Raw genomic sequence first — 21239 nt, 5'->3', positions numbered from 1 at the left:
TCTTTGGCACTCAAGCATAAAATGTATAGGAGCATGAGGAAGAACTAATGGGCTTTCCATGAAAGAACCACATAGTGACATGCACTGTATTTATATTTTAAAGAATTTTCAGCAGATATCAGCTTTTTCCAAAAGTAGTATATTTGTGACACCATACTGTTTTGATCTAAAATATTACAAAAATAATTAAAATCCATGTTTTAATACCTTTCTACAATCAAGAAATTTGCTCACATCTGCCAAAAACATATTTAAATGCTTTTATTATATTATTAGTGTTCAATCTTCTCTATTTTACTTAACACATGAGAATGAAGAACATTTTTAATTAAAAAGGGTAAAAATCCCTAATAAAATCTGATGGAATCCATAAAATATACTGTGATCATCTGGATAAAGATTTTACCCAACATGTTTTCAAATTTCACTTTCAAAAAGAAGTAATCAGTGTTTACTGTTGTAATCCCTCAAGCCCATCATTACACAGAAGAACGGATTTGTGGATAAGTTACAATCATAGAAATTGAAACTCTACCAGTTGGTCCTGGAGGCGTCTGGCAATAACGTCCATCCTTGTACAACAGTTCTGTTATCTGTTAAGACAGAATAATCGTACATTGCAGCCAAGAGTAGCAAGCAAGGGCAAATAGTATCTGAAATTGAATTCTACAAATAATAAAGCATCTCTCCAGTAAGGTATTATTCTATGCCACATCATAGCAATTGGCTCTTTAAAAGGAAATATTTTTTTTGAAAACCTTTTTTCAAAATGTATGTATGCTGCACACCAGAATGTATATTGAAGCACAGAAATAAGAAAGTCTCTCCATGGCTGTGTTCATGTATCTTACCCATATATGTGATAAGGGAGGAACTGTTTTGAGCAACTGTTAACCACTGATGCATGGGGGTGGGGTGGTAATTAGATTTTTTTGTATGAACATATATCAGCTAAGTATTTCAGTTAAAAAAAAAGCAACTAACAGTGCAATCTGAGTGATGCCAGGGAGAATGAAGCGGTGGGTTTACTGTTTCAGTGCAAGCCCTGTCAACGTCTGCCATGGGGCTCTCCATGTGCCCCCCAAATTAGTTCTAGAATACAGAAAAGCCCTCTGGAGCCACTTTTGGACTGGCACAAAAGGTGTCAGAATACTGGGGAGGAGGAAGAGGACAATGTTCCATTACTACTACCAATGCAAAGCTGGATTTTGTCCCTTGTTCTTATTTGTATTTTATTTTGTCCCTTGTTCTTATTTGTATTTTATCGTTCACTTATTTTTGGTAGGCACAGGCCATATTTACATATGGCCATATTTTTATTCAACTTATTATAAAGCCTGAGGAACAACCCAAAAAAAAAAAACCCAATCAATCCAGTATTGTATTTTAATTCCCTACAGATTTTTTTTTAGTGCCGAGAAATTATATTCTACATTTACTTTATTGGTTCAAGCGAATGTTGTAGGAAGCCAACCAATAGCATGATAGGCACTTGAGGCTCTTTGCTTGTTTTGGTTTTTTTAATGTGAGGCGAGATTCTTAGGCTATTCTTTTTTTTCCTCTCAGCTTTCAAATATTCAGTTCTCAATGTGAATACTGTACTTGAATATCTTTGTTATAAAATGAAACATGATAGGAAGTTTAAAAAAAATACACATAACTGACATGCCCAAGAAATAATGGATTTAGAATTTGAAAAAGTTTTTGTTGTTGTTGTTGCTGTGTGCCTTCAAGTTATTTTCAACTTATGGCAATTCTAAGGCGAACCTATCACGGGGTTTTCTTGGCAAGATTTATTCAGAGGAGCTTTGCCATTATCTTCCCCTAAGGCTGAGAGCATGTGACTTGCCCAAGGTCACCCAATGGCTGAACTAGGAATTGAACCATGGCCTCCAGAGTTGGACAACAGGGTTTGCTATCTGCAGTTGCTTAAATCTGGAGGCGGCAAATCTGCAGATAAGGAGGCCCCACTGTGTAAGGGTTGGAAACAAGGTAATGTTGCAAACACTTTGAATTTGTTCTGGATCTAAACCCACACCATATTCATCAAACCCTTATGTCAGCTTGGCACTGGCATAGCTAATTACCCCCGTCTCCAATACTGCTTCTAATAGGAGGGAATTTAAATTGAAAAGATTAACCGAACTATAAACTGCAAAAAATTTACTATCTTTTCATAACATATATAATATGAACTGGAATATGAACAGGAATTGTGGATCCTGGTGTTTGACTACCTTGCAAGCTGCTTAATTTATGAATGTAAATAGCTAATATATAGAAAATACTCTAAGCTTACTATGTGGGTCTACTGAAGTTGTAATCCTTCCCATTCTTCACCATTTTTACACATAATTAAGAACAAGTAAGAAAAGAGAGCCAATGTGGTGTAGTCGTTGGATGGTGACTCTGAAGACCAGAGTGCAAATCCCGGCTCGGCCATGGTAACCCCCACTGGGTGACCTTGAGCAAGCCATACTCTCTCAGCCTCCGAAGATGGCAATGGCAACCCCCCCCCCCCCCCGAAGAAGCTTGCCAAGAAAATCCTGTGATAGGGTGGCCATAACTTGGAAACAACTTGAAAGCACACAACAACAACAATAACAACAAAGAAAAGCTACATTGACAGAAATGGTAAGTAGCTGTTCCAGTCGCACACAGAAGGCCTTTTAAGAACTCCTTTTCAAGTGATAGTTCCCTGCACTCCCTTAGTATGAGCAGAATGGGTAGCAATTCCAAGGTGAAATGTGTATGTGGAGTTGCCACACAAAATTGCCAGGCTTTCCAGCCTGGTGATTTGTTTGCCTGAAATGGCTAGATTTCCCACCCCCATCCTGTGTGACACTTTTGCGGTGACAAGAAGCATAGTCCAAATCTATCAACAGATGAGGCACGGGTGCAAATCATGGGACCCCCACATGCTGCTGAGTTCAGCTCTCAGTAACCTCACCCAACATATCCACTAGAAATGCTCTGAGCTGCTTCTCAAAAACATCTGAATACCCCTCCTTTCATTATATTGATGGGGGATGGGGAGATTACTAAAGTACACACTTGCCTCACCCTATTGTAATCATTAAAAGTGATTAACTTTGGATAAATCATGGGGTAACTTAAATATGTACCTGACAAGTTGCAAGCATAAATTACATCATTCCCCCCCCTCTCTCTATATATATATATATGCATTTGGAAAACATATTTTGAACCCAAAGCATTTAAAATACTTATTTCAGTTTTGCAGCCTTCTCTTACCTTACTCCAAAGATCTACATCACCAGACCTGTAGATGGCAGCAGAGGACAATAAATAAAAGACAGTAATAAGTTTACCTTAATTTAGTCTTTTCTTTTAAAAAGAAAATTGTACACATATATACGACAGGATATTTGTATAGGTGAGGAATATTTTTCAAAATACATATATTGGCACAGATTTAATTTTACATCATGATGTTACAATATGCATAATATACCATATACACCTGGCTATGTTTAGAGGTTATCACCTCAATATATTTCAGTGCCTTTCCAGCTTGTGTTTATACATAGGTTTGAAAATAAAATAGCAATACAGTCATCCCTCCATATTTGCGGCTTTGATATTTGCGGATCTGATTACTCACGGATTTCATTAATATGTTCTCTCTAGGACTGTCTAGGTCATCCAGTGCAACTCCGTGGTCAACTTTAACTAAAAGTTGCACTGAAAGATCATTTGTAGCTACTCCAGTGCCATTCTATGGTCAGTGTATGTTGGACCACAGAGTTGCACTGAAGGGCCTAGAGATTCCTAGACAGGTGTCCTCTCAGGTAAAAACAGTGTTTTTGTTATTTGCGGTTTTTCCATATTCACGGGGGTCTTGTTCCCCTAACCCTAGCGAATATGGAGGGACAACTGTATACAGTTGGCCCTCTGCATCCATGTATTCAAGCATCCACAACTTGAAAACATAAGCCTTGATTTTGCCATTTTATATAAGGGACACCATTTTACTACACCATTGTATGTAATGGAACTTGAGCATCCATGGATTTTGGTATCCACGGGAGATCCTAGTATCAAACCCTTACCAAGGGCCCACTGTATGTGCACAGTCAATTCATACCCAAAAAGCAAATTGGCCAAAGGTTAAGGTTCTTCATATCTCTGAATGTCTACCAACAACAGGTCTTTGTATGGTTAACCATGACAGTAATTTGGAATTTGAGCTTGCATTTAGATTTTCACCTGACTTGAGTAAGGAACTCAAATAATGATTTCATGATGGAGAAAATAATGTACTCCCCAACATGCTCACAGCCATTTCCTTAAAAATAATGCTAAATGGTCTTATTAATTTGCATGACTAATCATGTTAATATGTGGCTAACCATTCCACACATTAAACGTGGATGCATATATTGTACTTCACTTGTCCTCTTAAAGGTTTTCAGGACAAGAATACCACTTAACCTATCTGCATATCTTAATTCAGACAGTATTTTTAATTAAGATATATCACATATACAATCCCTTCCTTCTTTCTAAATATAGTATTGAGATATTGCAACAGGTTGAAAGAGGAAGAGTTCATATATTTTAAAATAAAACACTTATGGCAGCTTTATGAAATACTATATGCATAGCAGCTCTTAAAATCCAACCCTCAGAAAGCACAAAAACTTTGCCATGATCAACATCCCTGTCTCACATACTTCCAGCACAAAAAGGTCTTACAGTGAAAATTGCAGATAAAAACTGAAGTTACTTCCATCTTAGAAGAATCAGGATAATTTATCATATCACATGAAGCAGTTGATCCACAATTACTAGTTAGAAACAGTACGCTGCAAACCAGTGTGGATCTCTGGAACTGTAGCTATCCTTGGAAGTAGGGAGCTAAAGGCTGACTGCTAAACTGGCTCAATTGATCAAACATAACACAGACCATTATCACCATATTAGGCAGTGGCCAAAAGGAAATGCCATAGGGCATTGCCTTTCTGGTGTCCAGATGGTGTCTAAGGATCATAAAAGTACAAAAGAGAGCCTGAGGTAGAGATGTTCAAGCTGATACTGAGAACAACCAACTGGAAGACAATAGATTGGGACTTTGCTATTTGGAGTTTCTACCTACAACAAAGGTAAAAGCTTTTTTAAGATTGGGATTACATTTGGCATGTTTTACCAAAACACCACCTAAAATTTTCCTAATGTAAAAGCATGGAGGCTTTTCTTGAGAGATTCAATGTTTTCTGCCTAACAAAAGGGCTGTGATTTCACAAAGGATGGAAGTATCTGGGATCTCAGAAGAACAATCCTTTTACACTGCTAGTGGAATTCAAATTATATCTCCTAGACTATGGAATGCTTTGTTCCCAGTGCCACATAGCTAAAAGGATGACAGAGCTGCTTGCTTATATATCCCTCCAAAGAACAACACACCAACAATACTTGAGACAAATGCAAGCCTGTGACTAACTTTGTCATTTTGTTGTTGTTTTCTCCTGCAGGAATTTTAACAGGAGAAGCAAGTGGAGCTTTGAAAGCTTGCATCATGTATTTTGTGCATTTTGGTGAGCCGATCCACTGTTTTGTGGATTTTGTACTTTGCTTTATGGTTAACATAGCTACCTCTGAATATGCAACTGGAAGGAAGTGAAGAGTTGTATTTGTGTCATGTGCTGGGTTGTTGTATGCCAGAATCCCAATAATATGTTTAGAGAACTCAACTTGGCTGGGTATTATATAGGGTTATTATTCAAAATAATGTGGATAAATCAGCTGACAGTGGGAGGGACAGCTAGGAGACCAGAGAGTGGTGAAAGCACAACCTGGTGCTATCTAGTTGCTGTACGACTCTGCATAAGTGTGTATAAGGCTATACTGGACTGGTCAAATACTCAGCTTTGCACACACTGTAAATCACTGTCTGGTGACTGATAAATTGTTACTGAGCTGTTGGCTGTGTATTCTCTATTTATTGTTCTTGAAGAGTCTGTTTTACTTGTGCACTAATATGAGCTGTCTGGGGCAGAGGAAAATATGATGATGGTAGGGCAAGGTGTCATCACAGAGGAAGGGGAGATGCTTAATGCCCGTCTTACTTTCTATTCACCTTGCCAACCCAAGTAACTTGGAGAGTGAACCAAATCGCCCAGAAAATCTCACCTTGCTCCTGTGTAATGTCAGATCAGTTAAAAATAAAGTAACATCTAATCTATGATATCCTTAGAAGGAAATCAATGTGGCATGCTTTACAGAAACTTGGTGGGGAGATGGTAGTGACCAGACATGGGTGCAGGTTCTTCCAGCAGGGTACTGTTTTAGTCAGCTAAGTGACAGAAATGATTGGGGAGGAGCTGTGGTCTATAAAGACGATTTTAACCTGACCAGACTGCCTCTTAGGAAACTGAATCATATTAAATGCATATATGAGTCTGAAGACAAGGGTTACACTGGGGATTTTCTTAGTGTACCAGCCACCCTGTGCTTATCAGACTCCCTAGCTGACTTCATGGAACTGATCTTGGAGCTGGTGTTGGAATTGGCGTTTGAGTCACCCAGACTCAACATCCCATTTGTCAAGAGCAGTCTGTCATGAGCAGTGTGGGAGTTCATGGCATCCATGACAAACATGAGCCTATTCCAATACGCCTCAGAACCCAAACATTCATCAGGTCACATCTTTTATGCTGTTTCCAATTCTGAGCTTATGGATCTGTGGGCAGAGATGGATAATACCTCAGCACTGCCATGGACAGATAATTTTCTAGTCGGAATTACTATACATACTTGTGCATAAGTCAATCTCATGTACAGGTCAATGACAGATTTGGGGACAAAATTATGGATTTGATATGACCTGTGGATAAATCGAGGGTAACATTTTGGAGCTGCCCCCTTGGCACAACCTGCTGGAAAAGATTTAATAGCTGAATACACACCCTGAACTTAAAACTGCATTAAAGAACAGTCTCTTCTGGTAGGCCTATTGAAATGATGATGATAATGATATGATATGATGAATCACTGAGGTCAATCATATCTGCAAAATCTGTTTCTGACACTGATTTTGCCAGTACTCCTAGAGAATATAAGCTGTAACAATGTCAAAACCCAGCCTTATCTATTTCCAGTGACACTATAATGGTATAGTAGGTGTGAATGTTTAAATTAGCAGGAAATGTTAATAGATCAATTCTCTCTGAATACATTCAATCCTTTTAAAAAGATTTAAAAATAGTGCTATCAATGAGACTGAACCAGTTTGAGCCTCAAGTTTGCCAAGAACTAACTGGGCAGCCTTAGAAAAGGCATTCTCTCTCAGCCTTGGTTCCCTCTGCCCCAGCCATCTGCAGTCTGGAGTTTAGCAATGCTAGCTAACTGTAGAAGATTGTTGTTAAGGATTACAACTACTTCACATGTATGAAATGAATTAAATACTTGGAGCTGTTATATAAAAACACAACTGTTGTAACTGATTGTAAAATTATGTTTTATGCAAAGTGCTTTTTGTCTACTGATAAGGAGACACATATGCACAGAAGAGAGACAGAGGGAGGAAGGGAGGGAGACTGATAATCATAAGTACTGCATGCCTATTTCAAGTTTTACAAATTAATTTCAAGTTTGCTGATGCTCCACTGAAGTATACTGATCAAGTAAGAACTGGGCTCTTTCTGTCACATCTGTGGGCTACTTGTAGTGCTAGAATAAAAGAGAAGGCTTTGTTCAACCAGGAATGCTGCAGAAGTCTGGATTGCTTAACTACTACTGCACCTGCATATGTATTGCAAACCAAACCATTTATGGACCTCAATATTTGTGGTGGGGTCATGCGTCCTGTACATTACAGAAAGACTCATCAGTGGGTACATGTACAAGGATGTGGAACATATGTGGCTTTTCAAGGTTTTTTGCACTCAGACATGGGCAACCAAGGAAAAACATGTCATCAAAATTTGGCAGAAAAAGGCTATTTTGAAGTGGCATTAAATGTTGTTATTATTATTAACCTTTATTTATAAAGCGCTGTAAATTTACACAGCGCTGTACATACAATCTTTTTAATTGGACGGTTCCCTGCCCTCAGGCTTACAATCTAAAAAGACACGACACAAAAGGCAAAGGGAGTGGTGGTGGGGAAGGGGCCTTTCTAGTAGAATAATACATATAAAATACATAGCAATACAGGAACTGATTCAATAAAACAGACAACAAAAGAACAACAAAAAGTAAGTGACAATTATGCAATGCCTGGGAACGCTTCTCTGAACAGGATGGTCTTCAGCTCCATTTTGAAGCTGGTTAAAGAAGAGATGGCTCTTGTTTGCGGGGGAAGAAGGTTCCAGGAGTGAGGGGCAGCGAGTAAAAAGGGGCGAATCCAAGATGGGGCAGAGAAAATCCTGGGCTGGGACAGCAGACCTTGACTACTAGAACGGAGGGCCTTAGTGGGAAGGTGAGGAGAAATAAGGTCTGATAAGTAAGGAGGGGCCAGTCCATGGAGGGCTTTAAATGTTGACAGCAGGAGCTTATACTGAATGCAGAAAGGGAGGGGGAGCCAGTGAAGGGATGCCAACACAGGAGAGATGTGGTCAGAGCAGTGGGTGGATGTGATAATGCGTGCAGCTGAATGCTGGACAGAGATTAGAGGACGGAGGTGAGAAAGAGGAAGCCCAGCCAGGAGGATGTTACAGTAATCGAGTCGTGAGACCACTAGGGCATGGACCAGGATCTTGGCAGTAGAGGTGGAGCGATATGGTCAGATTTTGGCAATATTGTACAAAAAGAATCTACAAGCCTTGGCTGTGGTCTGGATCTGAGGGATACACGACAGAGAAGAGTCAAAGATAAAACCAAGACTGCGGGCTTGCTGGACTGGTTGAATAGAAATGTTGTCCACAGAGACAGAAAAGGAGTGTGGAAGGGTGGACTTAGGAGGAAAGACAAGAAGCTCCGTCTTGGATGTTTGCTTAAAAGACATTTTACTGATGTTTAGTGATATGTCCATAACAGGTCCAGGGCAGGAATGGGGAGATAATGCAATGGTTCAAAAAAGACACAGTAAACTGTATTTCCATGGTTAATTAAATGAACAGAAAACCTACAATCTGGAAATGAATCTCGCATCCTAGTGTTGTTTATATTATTTGATAAATACTTTCCAGATCTTTCATCCTCTTTAAAACATACTAATACAGTAGTTTTTCCTGTTATATTATGTGATAAGAACAGTATTTCTAAAAGGTATTTATTTAAGCTTTTACTGCCTCAAGCATACTAACTTGAACGTGAGCCAAGCAGAGATCCACAGAGGAAACAAAATGCTGCTACCAAGCTTGGATGACTTTTCCATGGCAGGTTCAGCTATGAATTGACAAGCAACTGATCTGACACATCAATTCAATGACATCAAAATAGTTCACAGCAGATATTCTCAGGCTGCCACTCCAGAGTGGCAAGATTAGTCACAAAACTAAAACAAACAATGTTCTTCCCAGAGGAGCCCAGTCAGGTGCGTCTTCCTGTGAGGTTCATTGAGCTTAAAAATTCAAACCTGAATTTTGGATTGTATGATGTTCAAGGCTTCTCACTCTCTATTATTTCTTTCTGAATCTCAAACAAGCCCAAGCAAAAACGCAACAAATTGTCCTACTCAGAAGAACGTAATATGGCCAACACCTTTGCGTCAGCTTGCTTCCTTCAGCATCTTCCAACTCCACCTCTGTCTCTCCTAGACTACACTCCACCACTTTTTCCATCTCCATGAGCCCAAAGAGAAAATCAAATTAATCTCAAGAGTCCTGTCAGGACAAACATCCTGGCTAGAGGTAGGAAGATTTTACATTTCATCAGAGAACAATAAGGTTTCAGGAACCACTCAAGCTGAGTCCAGAGGTTGCACTGGTGGAGCCCTATTTGGACAGTGGTTAAATAATAATAATAATTAATAATTTGTTTTATTTATATACCGCTATTCCAAAGATCATAGCGGTGAACAGCAAGTAAGCTAATTAGCAAGTAAGCTAATTTGCCCCCAACAGTCTGGGTACTCATTTTAGCGACCTCGGAAGGATGCAAGCCTGAGTCGAGCTTGGGCCCTTTTGCTGGTCTTGAACTCGCAACCTTGTGGTCTTGAGTGAATGGCTGCAGTACAGGCATTTAACCACTGCGCTACCAGGTACTGCAGTCACAACATTCAATCCTAGAGAGCTCCCAAGGTCCACTCAGCCTTTCATTATTTTGTAGGTCCACTTGTCGGGGGCAATTGGCTTACACACTGTAAACCGCTTAGGGAGTGCTAGTTCACTGATAAGCGGTATAGAAATGTACTTGCTATTGCTCCTTCCCACCTCTGCTCTACATGGCAGACAATTCACTGTTTATGACAGTTCCTTTCCTACAGTGGACCTCAAAATGAAGTACAGTGGATCCTTGTTATACGCTGGGGTTTGGTTCCAAGATCCCCCGTGTATAACAAAATCCGTGTATGCTCAAGTCCCATTAAGTATAATGACATAGCAAAATGGTGTCCCTAATAAAAAATGGAACATCAAGGTAAATTTATACTTTTTTGGAACATTTTCAAACCGTGTATGCTTAAATCCGTGTATAAAAAATCCGTGTATAAGAAGGGCCGACTGTACAAAGCTTAGGCATCTTAGGGATGATAAGAGGGAAAGAAAAGACACAGTGACACTCACACACACCACAAACTACATGGAGGCTCTGTAAAAAATAATAATTATCCATGTAATATCTGGTTAGGCATGTGGGCAAAAAGAGGCAGGAAATTTCTTTTAACTTAACTTAATAGAAATATATTAACTTACCCATGAGCTACATTATAGGGACATTAATATTTTCCATTCACATAAAAGAACAATTCATATTTCAAATTACTATTGTTAACATTAGTCAATTATAGTTTAATGAACAAATCCATTAACAAACCACAGTTTATGACTGGCCATGGTTTGAAATGGGTTGTAAATCTTGGTTGCACCATGTGTAGTTTCACTGAAGTTAGGGGGCCAAAGGGTTATGGCCATCTTTCCTAACACCACTTTCAATGGTACTAAAACTGGCATTTTTTCTTGTAGATAACAGCTTCTTGTAGAGAACACAATCCTCTCCTGCTTCATGAAGAACTTAGAGAAAGAAAGTATGTGTCTTTCGAGGTATGTTTTTTACTGCATAAATCCAGCAAAGTGTTTGCTTAAGGGTATCCTGGAAAAAGCTGACCCCCCCACCACCACCGAAAGAAGTGATTTTAGAAACAACAGTGGATTTCTAGAAGAATCCCTTGGAAGAACATTTCATAGTCTTGTAATCTTAAAATGCTTAGATTATAACCCTCAACATCTGGAGCATCAACCATGCTGACTGAGCTGATGCCCAACTGTAATTTAAAACATCTAGAGGGCACCAATTCCTTAAAGACATCAGATCCACTTGATCTTGGAAACTAAGCAGGGTCAACCCTAGTTAATACTTGGATGGAAAACCACCAACAAATATCAGGTGCTGTAGCCTATATTCCAGAGGAAGGAACTGGCAAAACCATCTCTGAGTTGGTTTTGAAAGAAAATCCTATGAAATTCATGGGGTTGCCATGGGTTGACACAACTTGAGGACATGCATATACATGCAGGGTGCCAAGTTCAAGAAACTGATCTAAAGGAAAGAAAAGAGAAACAACCTCTTTTACTTTCCCGAATTTTACTTATAGGCATGGAAAGGAAGAATATATACCACTGAGGCATTTGTCAGGTCAGGTATCTGCCTTCTGCTAGAAGAAAGTGGGGGAATATCTCAATGTATGAAGAGAACTGACCAGGACACTGCCAGTTCATCTTAAAAACTGTAATAATCCTCAGTAAGAGAAATATAAGATTCTTCTCCAGAAAACACACAGAGGTTAAAGTGGAGGTGCTTTTTTTCAAAAAAAGGTGTCACTCCAATAGTGATCAGCAAGTACATTCTGAACTAGAAGAGGTGAAAAGTTATGCAAGCATCTAGGGCACCAGAAGCTTTCAGATGTGCAGAGTTAGCTGTACTTGTCACTTCTCCAGTGTTTATCTCTTTGAGTGGTGATGTTATGCACTTACAAAACAGCTGCCAAAACTCTTATAGATTATTTCTGGAATGAGGAAGTATCTCACAAATGACAAACAACATTTATGCATATGGTCTGAATTTAAAGTTCAAGGTGCTCTGTGACACAATGACACAGTGTATACCAAATTAATATTTGGGGGATTTGCTACTGCTTCACACAAGACATTAATTTCATGAAATATCGTCCTTGTCAGAATCTACCAGAATCTTTTTTCTCTCTGAACACCAAACTCCTTCTCCATTAACAGAATCTCTCCCAACAGATTCCAAGCAGAATGGTATTGCCCCACTAATTTGAAAGCACAAGAGGAAATAAATGAACACAGAGAAAAATGTGGAGCCTAAAGAGCCATCTTCATCATTACTTATTGTTTTTCAATCAGAAAAGCATTAGGAAAAGAGGTTCTTCATTTTAAAGATGTTCACTTTTTATTTTATCCCAGACAAAAAGAAAACCACCGATTTATGTATTTTGATTAAAAGGTTTTACATGCAAATCTAAAAAAAGTTAGGTAAATATATTTAAAAGATGTAAAAGTGGCTTTTATGAATATAAATAATATAAAAGTTTAAATTGCATCCTCCAAAACACTTTGAAATACTGTGAAGATGCACCGTGCATCACTTACAAAAAACCCTTAAAATCACAGAACTGAAAGCAACCAGACGGGCTATGTACTCAAACCTTCTGGCAGTGCAGGACTCCACCCCAAATTACAATTCACAAGTAGGCATCCAACCTCTAATTAAGACAAGCTCACTACCTTCAGAAGTCATCTATCACACTGTTCAACAGCTTTTATCATCAGGAAGTTCTTCCTAATGTTTAACTAGAATCTCTTTTCATGCAATTTGAATCCAGTGGTTCATATCTTAAACTCTGAAGTAGAAGAAATGAAGTTTGCTCCACCTTTTGCATGCCATCTCTTCATATCTTTGAAGATGCTCATCATTTCACCTCTCAAACCTCACTTCACCTGGCCAAACAAACCACAATTCCCTCTACCACTTCTCATAGGTTCAAGACTTTTTATCATCTTTGACACTTCACTCTGGACATATTTCAGCTTGTAAATATACTTCTTGAACTACATTGACCAGAACTTCAAAGGCAGAGCTGTGTTAGTCTGGATCAGTATGCAAAGGGATCTTGTAGTAACTATGAAACTAATTGAGAGAACAAAAGAAAGATGTTAGCATAAGCTTTTTAGACTACTTCCTCAGATGCATCATGTGCAATTGGTAATTATCAAGGTCTCAGATGTATCTGAGAAAGCAGACATAAGTATACAAAAGCTTATGCTATAAACTTCTTTCTTTCTCCTAGTGAGTCTCAAAGGTGCTAGAAGATCCCTTTGCCCAGAACTTCCTTATTTTCACTGAAAAGACTACCAGTCTACCTGGTTTTTCCCCTCCATAGTATACTGATCTCCACATTTTGCTAAATGTGGCATGACACAAATGCGAAAACATCATGTTTTCTAAGTTATACTGAACAAATATATTATACACCCATAAGAGCTGGAAAGTTGAAATGATCAGATACTAGCTACCATGAGACCATAGTGTGCAGACTGTTTTCAAAAACAGAAGTTTTAGAAATAAATGGTAAGAAACCTAACTCATGGTATGAAATGCATTTGAATGCTATAATCAAATTTCCTATGACCAAAAAAATAAAATAATAAAAATTAAAAACCCTCCACACATCTCCCTATATATGCCAAACCTGAATGCTGCCTTGCTTTCTTCCTAGAATGCTGGCTTTGTTAGAACAGCACACTGTCAAAATTTGTTCTCTCTCTCTTTGAGCAACCAGCACTCTAATATGAAAAAGGTAAAAGTTTCTTCTTTGACATGATTGTGGAGTTGTGTCCAACTGTAGGGGGTGGTGCTCATCTTTGTTACTAAGCCAAGAGAGTCAGCGTTGTCAAAGACACCTCTGTGGATTATGTGGCCAGCATGATTGCACAGAACGCTATTACTCTAATATGATACATGCTTCAAAAGAGACATCATATGAGTTTGCTAATCATGAGATAAGGTTCTAAATCTTTGTTCTTATATTAAAATGAGATGTTGCAGACACACACCTCTTCTAGGAGGTCAAATTTATGTTAAACACTAAATCCATTTGTTATGCTCAACTAAAGTAAACCCACTGAATACTTGTAAGCCCAACTGATTCAAAGTGTCTACTGTTGTTAGGACAAACATAAAGACATAAAATTCCTGCACAACTCTAATCTAAGGACTAGCTAGCTTAATGCAGGGGCTAAAAGAACAGACTGTAACAGGAGGCATTGCAGGCTCAATTGTAAATTCAGCTATAAACATATGAGGTAACTTTAGGCAACTTCAACCTCAATGAATCATTAACAATATGGAAATATTATTGAGGCACACTTTTCAGGGCTCTTGTAACCATTATTGTGATGATATGCACAAAGCAATGAAATACTGAATATGTAAATCGTGAGCATGCTTAAAAACATCACTTCTCATTAAGTTTTGAATCATGGAACCCAATATGGTTGTGCCATAAAAAATTTAAAAAATTCACCCTACACTCCCCATAGGTTAGGGTTCATTTTGTCTGTTAGGAAGACAGGTAGAATGGCACTGTACTGCCTTCCACAGCAACAGAGATAGAGTATATCAGGAATGGGAAAACTGATTCTCCAAATGTTGTTTGACCTCAGTTACTGATATAACCTCTGCTGGTCTAGATGTTCTCCTGCATGTTCTTTTCCTACAGTGGGCCTGAAAGCTGGAGAGTCACAAACTGTCTGACTTCTGAGATTTCAAGAAATTAAAAGACTAAGATCTACTTTATTTATAAACAAAACAAAACACAGAGACATGCCCTAAATATAATGGAAGCTAAATATTAGGGACTAAGATCATCGTAAATACAGGACCTTCAAAAACTCTTACCTTTTGAATCCAAGGATTAGGCTGCCTCTAAACTGCATGTGATCCAGAGATGGCATATTTTCAGAAGACACTGCAAACGTAAATAAAATAACTTAGAATTTGTTGACCCTTACTTCTATAAAAAGCATTATTGAAACCATCAGTATCAAATGATAGTTATTTAAAGTGATTATATTTAATAAAAGCATCTTTCATATTAATATACAATCTTCCAATAACAATGTGTGTGGAGGGGTTGCTAAAAGACTATCTTTGCTCAACCAATAGAAACAGAAAAAAAGGAATACTCTGGAATTAATCAGCTTTGCTTTATAGTACTTCTTGGGAGTTTCTGTCAATGATCTGAGAGCGCACAGCTACTACATACCCATTGTTTCTGAAATGTGATCACTTACTAAGTTAAGGTGTCAATCTCAATCTGTATAGATACCTGTAAAGCGTCAATCAACTCTCAGTAAATTATCTAGCAAGCTAAATTGCTTCAACTTGGGGAACTCTGATATATCAAAAGCTTTAGGTATGACTAAAAAATCCCATGCAGCATGGGACAGCTGGGGGAAAGGAGAGAGGTTAGGCTAAGTGAAAGCCTGGAATGAAGCACCAAAGGAGCTGGTTCACAGAAGGAAGAAATGCATGAACACAACGCTTGTTCTCAGTAAACTGTAGTTCATGAAGCTAGTATAGATCACCGAATTTGGTCACTGCATGGCTCTAATAAACCAACAGTTCTCCAGGATTTTTAGCATTTAAAATGCCTTCGACCCTATGTCTGTCTCCAAAATGCATGCAAAATAATCTCAACAGTTCAGATCACTTCTTCTTTGCCAATGTTAATGTTTACAAGCATGGAGAACATGTATAAAATTAGATAGCCATCCAATTTTCATACACTGATTGTGCAGAAACAGGTACACTATTTTTTTCATATGCCAGGGTAAGAAAGATGTCAGCTCTAGAGCAGCCCCTTATTTGAGCCGACGTAGATGAGAATCTCATTTGGTGCCTGGAATCGACTGTCTGCCTGATATGGCCCTGAAACTGAAACACACACTCAGTGCTTCCAGTGAAATATTTGTAAATCTCTGATGAAATTTCTCTTTTTTAAAAAGCAAAAGAGAATAATTCAAACCTATGCTCAAAAGTTTTTGTTATACACACATACAAACCCAAAATGAAAAAATCAACTATGCTATATCTATATGCTCAGCTGCTGCTGAAAGTCAGCAACCTGGTTTCCTTAGCAACAAAGAAGACAGACAAAAATCAAAAGCAGATGACAATGAAGTGGAATGAAATGGTATGATAAAGGGGAAACAGATGCTCTTATGCATGCTGTTTTGTGCGCTGAGATTCCTTGACTGATGCTTCAGAGTTTATATACATTATAGGACACTGGATGAAGAATCAATAACCCTTGATAAAAACATGTGTTAATTGGCTGTCTTCCTCTTCACAAACTGCACTACAACATCAAGCTTTAATTAAATATTTTAATATCACACCCCTGTTTAAAATGAGTACTGGCAAACATGCCAATTTACTGATGCAATAGCTTAATCCAGGCACTAACATTTTAGACATTTTCTAAAGCTTGACTTGTTTTCACTTCCGAAGAATACTAAAAAGAAGTATGAATTAATGAGTTTTTGGTTTAAAGATGTTTGTCGGAGATCTTTACCAACACATTTCTCAACTTTAAATGCAATGACATAACTCTCATCCTGTAAGTTTTTTTTTTTTTTAACTTTATAGTTTTATAGCTAACAGAGAAAATCCAGCTGATTCTGCTTACTATAAGTTCAACACTTCTGGTAATGCTAGAAATATTGAATATTCTGACTTATCCCAAGAATGACTACTCTATTACATTGACAAAGGTGTGTAGAATCTGAGATGAACTTCTAGAACAGATAATCAGGAATGGGAAGGGAAAAGCTTGAGATAACTGTTCATTTACTAGGCACTATGTATATGATTTAGGAGCAGAATGGGAACAGTACAAGGTACATCATATAGGAGTCCTGAATCAGTATATATTCCTGTTCCAGAAATATATATGGACTATATCATCCATACATATTTCACGGTGGACACAGGTTAACACAGAAGGTTCAGTTAATATTGGTTATGTTCAAGCATTAAATCTGTAGTAAATCCCACAAAGATTGAAATGAGCTACTATATGAGCTGATAAAACCACATTGGCAACAAATGTGAATTTGTACTAGTGGAAACGATGCTCATTTAAAGCAACCAACCAAGTCTAGCACAAAAGCACTAGCAGTAGAGCATACTTTAGGATAGTGATGGTGACCCTTTTAGGGACCAAGTGCCCAAATTAAAAGACCTTTCAGCATCGGGTGTTACCTGATGCCAGGGGCAGGATTTCCAGAGGGGGGACAGGAATTATGGGGCAGGATTTCTCCCCCCCGCCCTTCCAGGGCTTCAGCTGCCTCTCCAGAGACAGCTAAAATCCCAGGGGGATGAGGGGAGAAGAAGATGAAGAAGCACATGCCTATCCTCCTCTTCCCCCAGCCCCTGGGCAGCTGCACCTCCAGATACTTCCAGTGTAATATGTGAAATTATAAACTAAATTTTCAGTCCTTAACACTAGCGCCCATAAATATCAGCCTTACAAAATTATCAGCTCTATGTATTCAGATAATAATGCCAAGAGCAAGGATACTTACTTAATGTGAAAACATTATCTAGCCTTCCATTCACAGCTTCATGCCTGATTTCTGCTGCAGAGAATGCATTAATTTCAATAGGACAGCCCCTTTCCTATAGGGGAAAAATAATAAAGTGATGAAACACAGCAACACCTGAAAGAGCAATCTGATTAAGAGACCAACTACAAGTTTTAGATCCAAAACACACTGCAGAAATAATCCAGTTTCAGACTCCATTAACTGCCCTGGCTCAATGTGAGGGAATTGTGGGAACTGTAGTTTTGTGAGACATTTTGCCTTCTCTATCAGAGAGCTCTGGTGCCACAATAAACTACAATTCCCAGGATTCCCTAGCACTGAGCCAGGGCTGTTAAAGCAGTCTGCAGTGTGTTTTGGATTTTAATGTTGGTATGTCCTAAAAATCTATCCTGATCTATAACAACAAAACAAAACAAAACAAAAATCCAAAATCTAGATAGGCAATGTTTTTATAAGGACTAACCAAAATAAACAATTAATACAGAAGACTTTGAAACCTCTATCTCTCTTTATTACTTTAAATATACAGTTCCACTTGCTTTTAATATTGACTGTTTGAATATTTTAAATTGTTATATTTTTAATGTATAACCCACCTTGAGATTCAGTCTTAGGAAAAAGACAGGATGTAAATAAAGTTAACAACAAGAACAACTCCTCAAGAAAACCAGGAAGGGGCGTGGCTAGAAAAAGGTTTTAAACAGACCTAATTTCCAACAAAAAACATTTTGGCAGATTTCTGCTAGACAAGAGGTATATGGGCCAAATGGATGAAGATAATTGATTATGCGCCTATAATGTATAAACATTCTACTTTCGTAATGGTGAACCTATGGCACGCGTACCATGGGTCCATGACACCATTTTTGCCCACATGGGCCAAGGCGAAGGTGGAACAGGCACATGCACACCCATGCCTCTCTGAGACAGCTGGAGGCCATGAAAAAGGAAGAGGGGGAGGAGCGACTGTGCACGTCAGTAGCTCCTCCCCAGAGACCTTTCCCAGCCTCTAACTGTCTTTGCAAGGCCATTCCTGACCCCCAGCTGCCTCAGGAGGACAGCTGGGGGTCAGGAAGGCTCCCACTCCTCCTCCCCTCCATGGGCCATTCCTGATCCCCAGCTGCCTCCTCAGGAAGTCCCACCTCCTGGCACGTGGATCAAAAAAAGGTTCGCCATCACTGTTCTTGTAAATTGCAGTCTAATATAGCAACCAGTTAGGATGTATGCCTGCCTTATTTTTATATTCTTCTATTTCCTGAGTACATAAGCTAAAATTCAAAAATTAGAAAGTACCATTTAAATCAAGCATTTAAATGGCCTAATATAAATCAAGAGTGGGAGAAAGGAGATCAGGATCTATGGGGAGATTTCAAAGTGATACACAGCTGATTAAACTGAGGTTTTCAACACCTGAATACCAAAAATAGACCCCTTTTCCCTCCTAAACTAAACTGATGAAATCAAGACCACTTGGTGGGAAAAAGGGATATGATTCGTGCATGAAAGGATTTTAATGTGAGCTTCACATCTGGTGCTGAAAACAAATGTTTGAGCTGTAGATGGTCTAGATGACATTTTGTTCTGTAATTTATCTCCATCTTCTTGATTCACTGTTTCACAGATGGCTCTGGTAAAATTTAAATGAAGAAACAGAACGACTGATCTTTTGAGCTTAAATGTCTTCCCATCCAATCTGACTCAATCTATCGTTTCAGCATCTGCAACCCAGAATGGTCCTTGTGTAGCACAAAACCACTGTTCAGAATGAAACTTTATTCAAAGCTTTGTAGTACAATCCTTTATGTGTCTACTCAGAAGTAAATTGAACCAAATCAAATACAGCTTGTTTCCATACAAGCAGGTACAAATTGCAATCTACTGGACAAACTACTTTCAAGAAAATGTTTTATTTTAAAGGCTCTGTTGAGAAGCATGATTTTAGTGTCCGTATATTCTCAGATCACTACTGAAATAAAAATTAAATAGAGTAAGATTATACACTTGGGCTTTAACACATTCAGATAATGGCTTGACTCACCTGCAGCAGATGGCGTGCAGATCTGACATCATCAAAATTTGACAAAACATAGCTTGCATATGTTTCCACATCAGGCTCTACTTCAACTTCGTGCATTGCTTGGAGAACTTCAATTGTACCTAGACAAAAAGAAACCAGATGCTAAGCAATGTTATCTAACTAAAAGCGCAATTCTTTTCTTTTAGGGGAAAAAAAACTGGTAACCATTCTTCACTTCAAAAACACTATGTTTGTGTGTTGAAGTGAACAACGATTACCAGTTTTTTATTGACAGTTTTACAGAAACAGGACTGCCATGTTATGTTGCATTCCATCTGCTTTTCTTTTTTGCCCTCAGTAAACAAATCCTAAATTGTGAAATAAGGTTCATCTTCCACAATATGTCAATTGACAATGGCAAATCATAGATCACTTTAAAATTACAAGTGTTAGAAAATTGTTTTTCTTGATACAAATTAGTAACTCTGAAGATCAAGGTTCAATTTCCCGCTTGGCCATGAAACCCACTGGGTGACCAGCTCTCAGTCACATGTTCTCAGCCACAGGGAAGGCAATGGCAAACCTCCTCTGAACAAATCTTCCCAAGAAAACCCCATGATATTAACAGTATTAAAACGAATTGGTTAACTAATGCAGAAATGCTTTCAAAAGACAAGGTATTTGTACCACGAAATCAAACATGTATCCAATATTAGGACAGAAGCCAAACTCAGGAGTACCACACAAATAAGGTCTTTGTACAGAAATGAACACTCATCCAGCACACCTTCCAACCACTCTGGAAAATCATGATAAATTGCTTTTGAATGCACAGTAGGATGGTGGGAGGGGTTAAGTGTAGATTGCAATGTGGCAAGTGATGTTATTGTTCAGAGAAAAGTAAAATACTGTAGTTTCTTAAGGAAACTTCTTGTTCTGTGCCAATATAGTTTTAAGACACAGGAATAAAATTGATCAGCACTGTCAAGGAGGATGTTCATGCTCCTCTTAGCTAGTATAAAGCCACAAAGGGGTATGTGCTCCAAGACTGGAACTCCCTCCCATGAGAGAACTGGTTAGCCCCTCCCCAGCTCTCTTTTTGCAGGCAAATTAAGATCTTTTTATTTAGGCACGCCTTTGACTGATTTTAATCATATGGTAGACATGTTCAAGTGGTACATTCTGTATGTTTTAAAATTATGCTCCAAATGCATTTTAACCTGTTCTGAATATGTGTTTTTAACTTTTGTAATTGTACATTTTAAGCTAAACTTTCATTTTTCAATTCTGTAAGCTACCTTGAGTCCTTTGGCGGGAGAAAGGTGGTACTGTATATAAACTGAATAAATAAATTAAAAAACCCCACCACTGAGCTCCAAGAACACCATCAATGGGACCTTGTGCCTCAAAAATTATTATTTTAAAACATTCACAAGCCTTTTATATACAAAACATTCAGAGCAGCATAA

General features: G+C 38.4%; 1 protein-coding gene across 1 annotated transcript in view; it reads right to left on the bottom strand.

The window, feature by feature from the left end:
• Positions 1–21239, bottom strand: part of LOC149310550 (leucine-rich PPR motif-containing protein, mitochondrial-like) — a 139445-nt gene that overhangs the window by 80636 nt on the left and 37570 nt on the right. Inside the window, exons 12-16 of the mRNA XM_089529170.1 lie at positions 19792–19910; positions 17733–17826; positions 15043–15112; positions 3256–3283; positions 536–593 (exon numbers count right to left, since the gene is read on the bottom strand). Coding sequence (XP_089385296.1) covers positions 536–593; positions 3256–3283; positions 15043–15112; positions 17733–17826; positions 19792–19910 — 369 coding nt within the window. The remainder of the gene's footprint in view (positions 1–535; positions 594–3255; positions 3284–15042; positions 15113–17732; positions 17827–19791; positions 19911–21239) is intronic.

The sequence above is a fragment of the Sceloporus occidentalis genome, unplaced genomic scaffold, assembly GCF_023333645.1.
Source record: "Sceloporus occidentalis isolate IW3139 unplaced genomic scaffold, rSceOcc1.0.p SCAF_6, whole genome shotgun sequence".
Classification (NCBI taxonomy): Eukaryota; Metazoa; Chordata; class Lepidosauria; order Squamata; family Phrynosomatidae; genus Sceloporus; species Sceloporus occidentalis.
The sequence above is the reverse complement of the archived record's forward strand: the minus strand, read 5'-3'. Positions and strand labels throughout refer to the sequence as shown.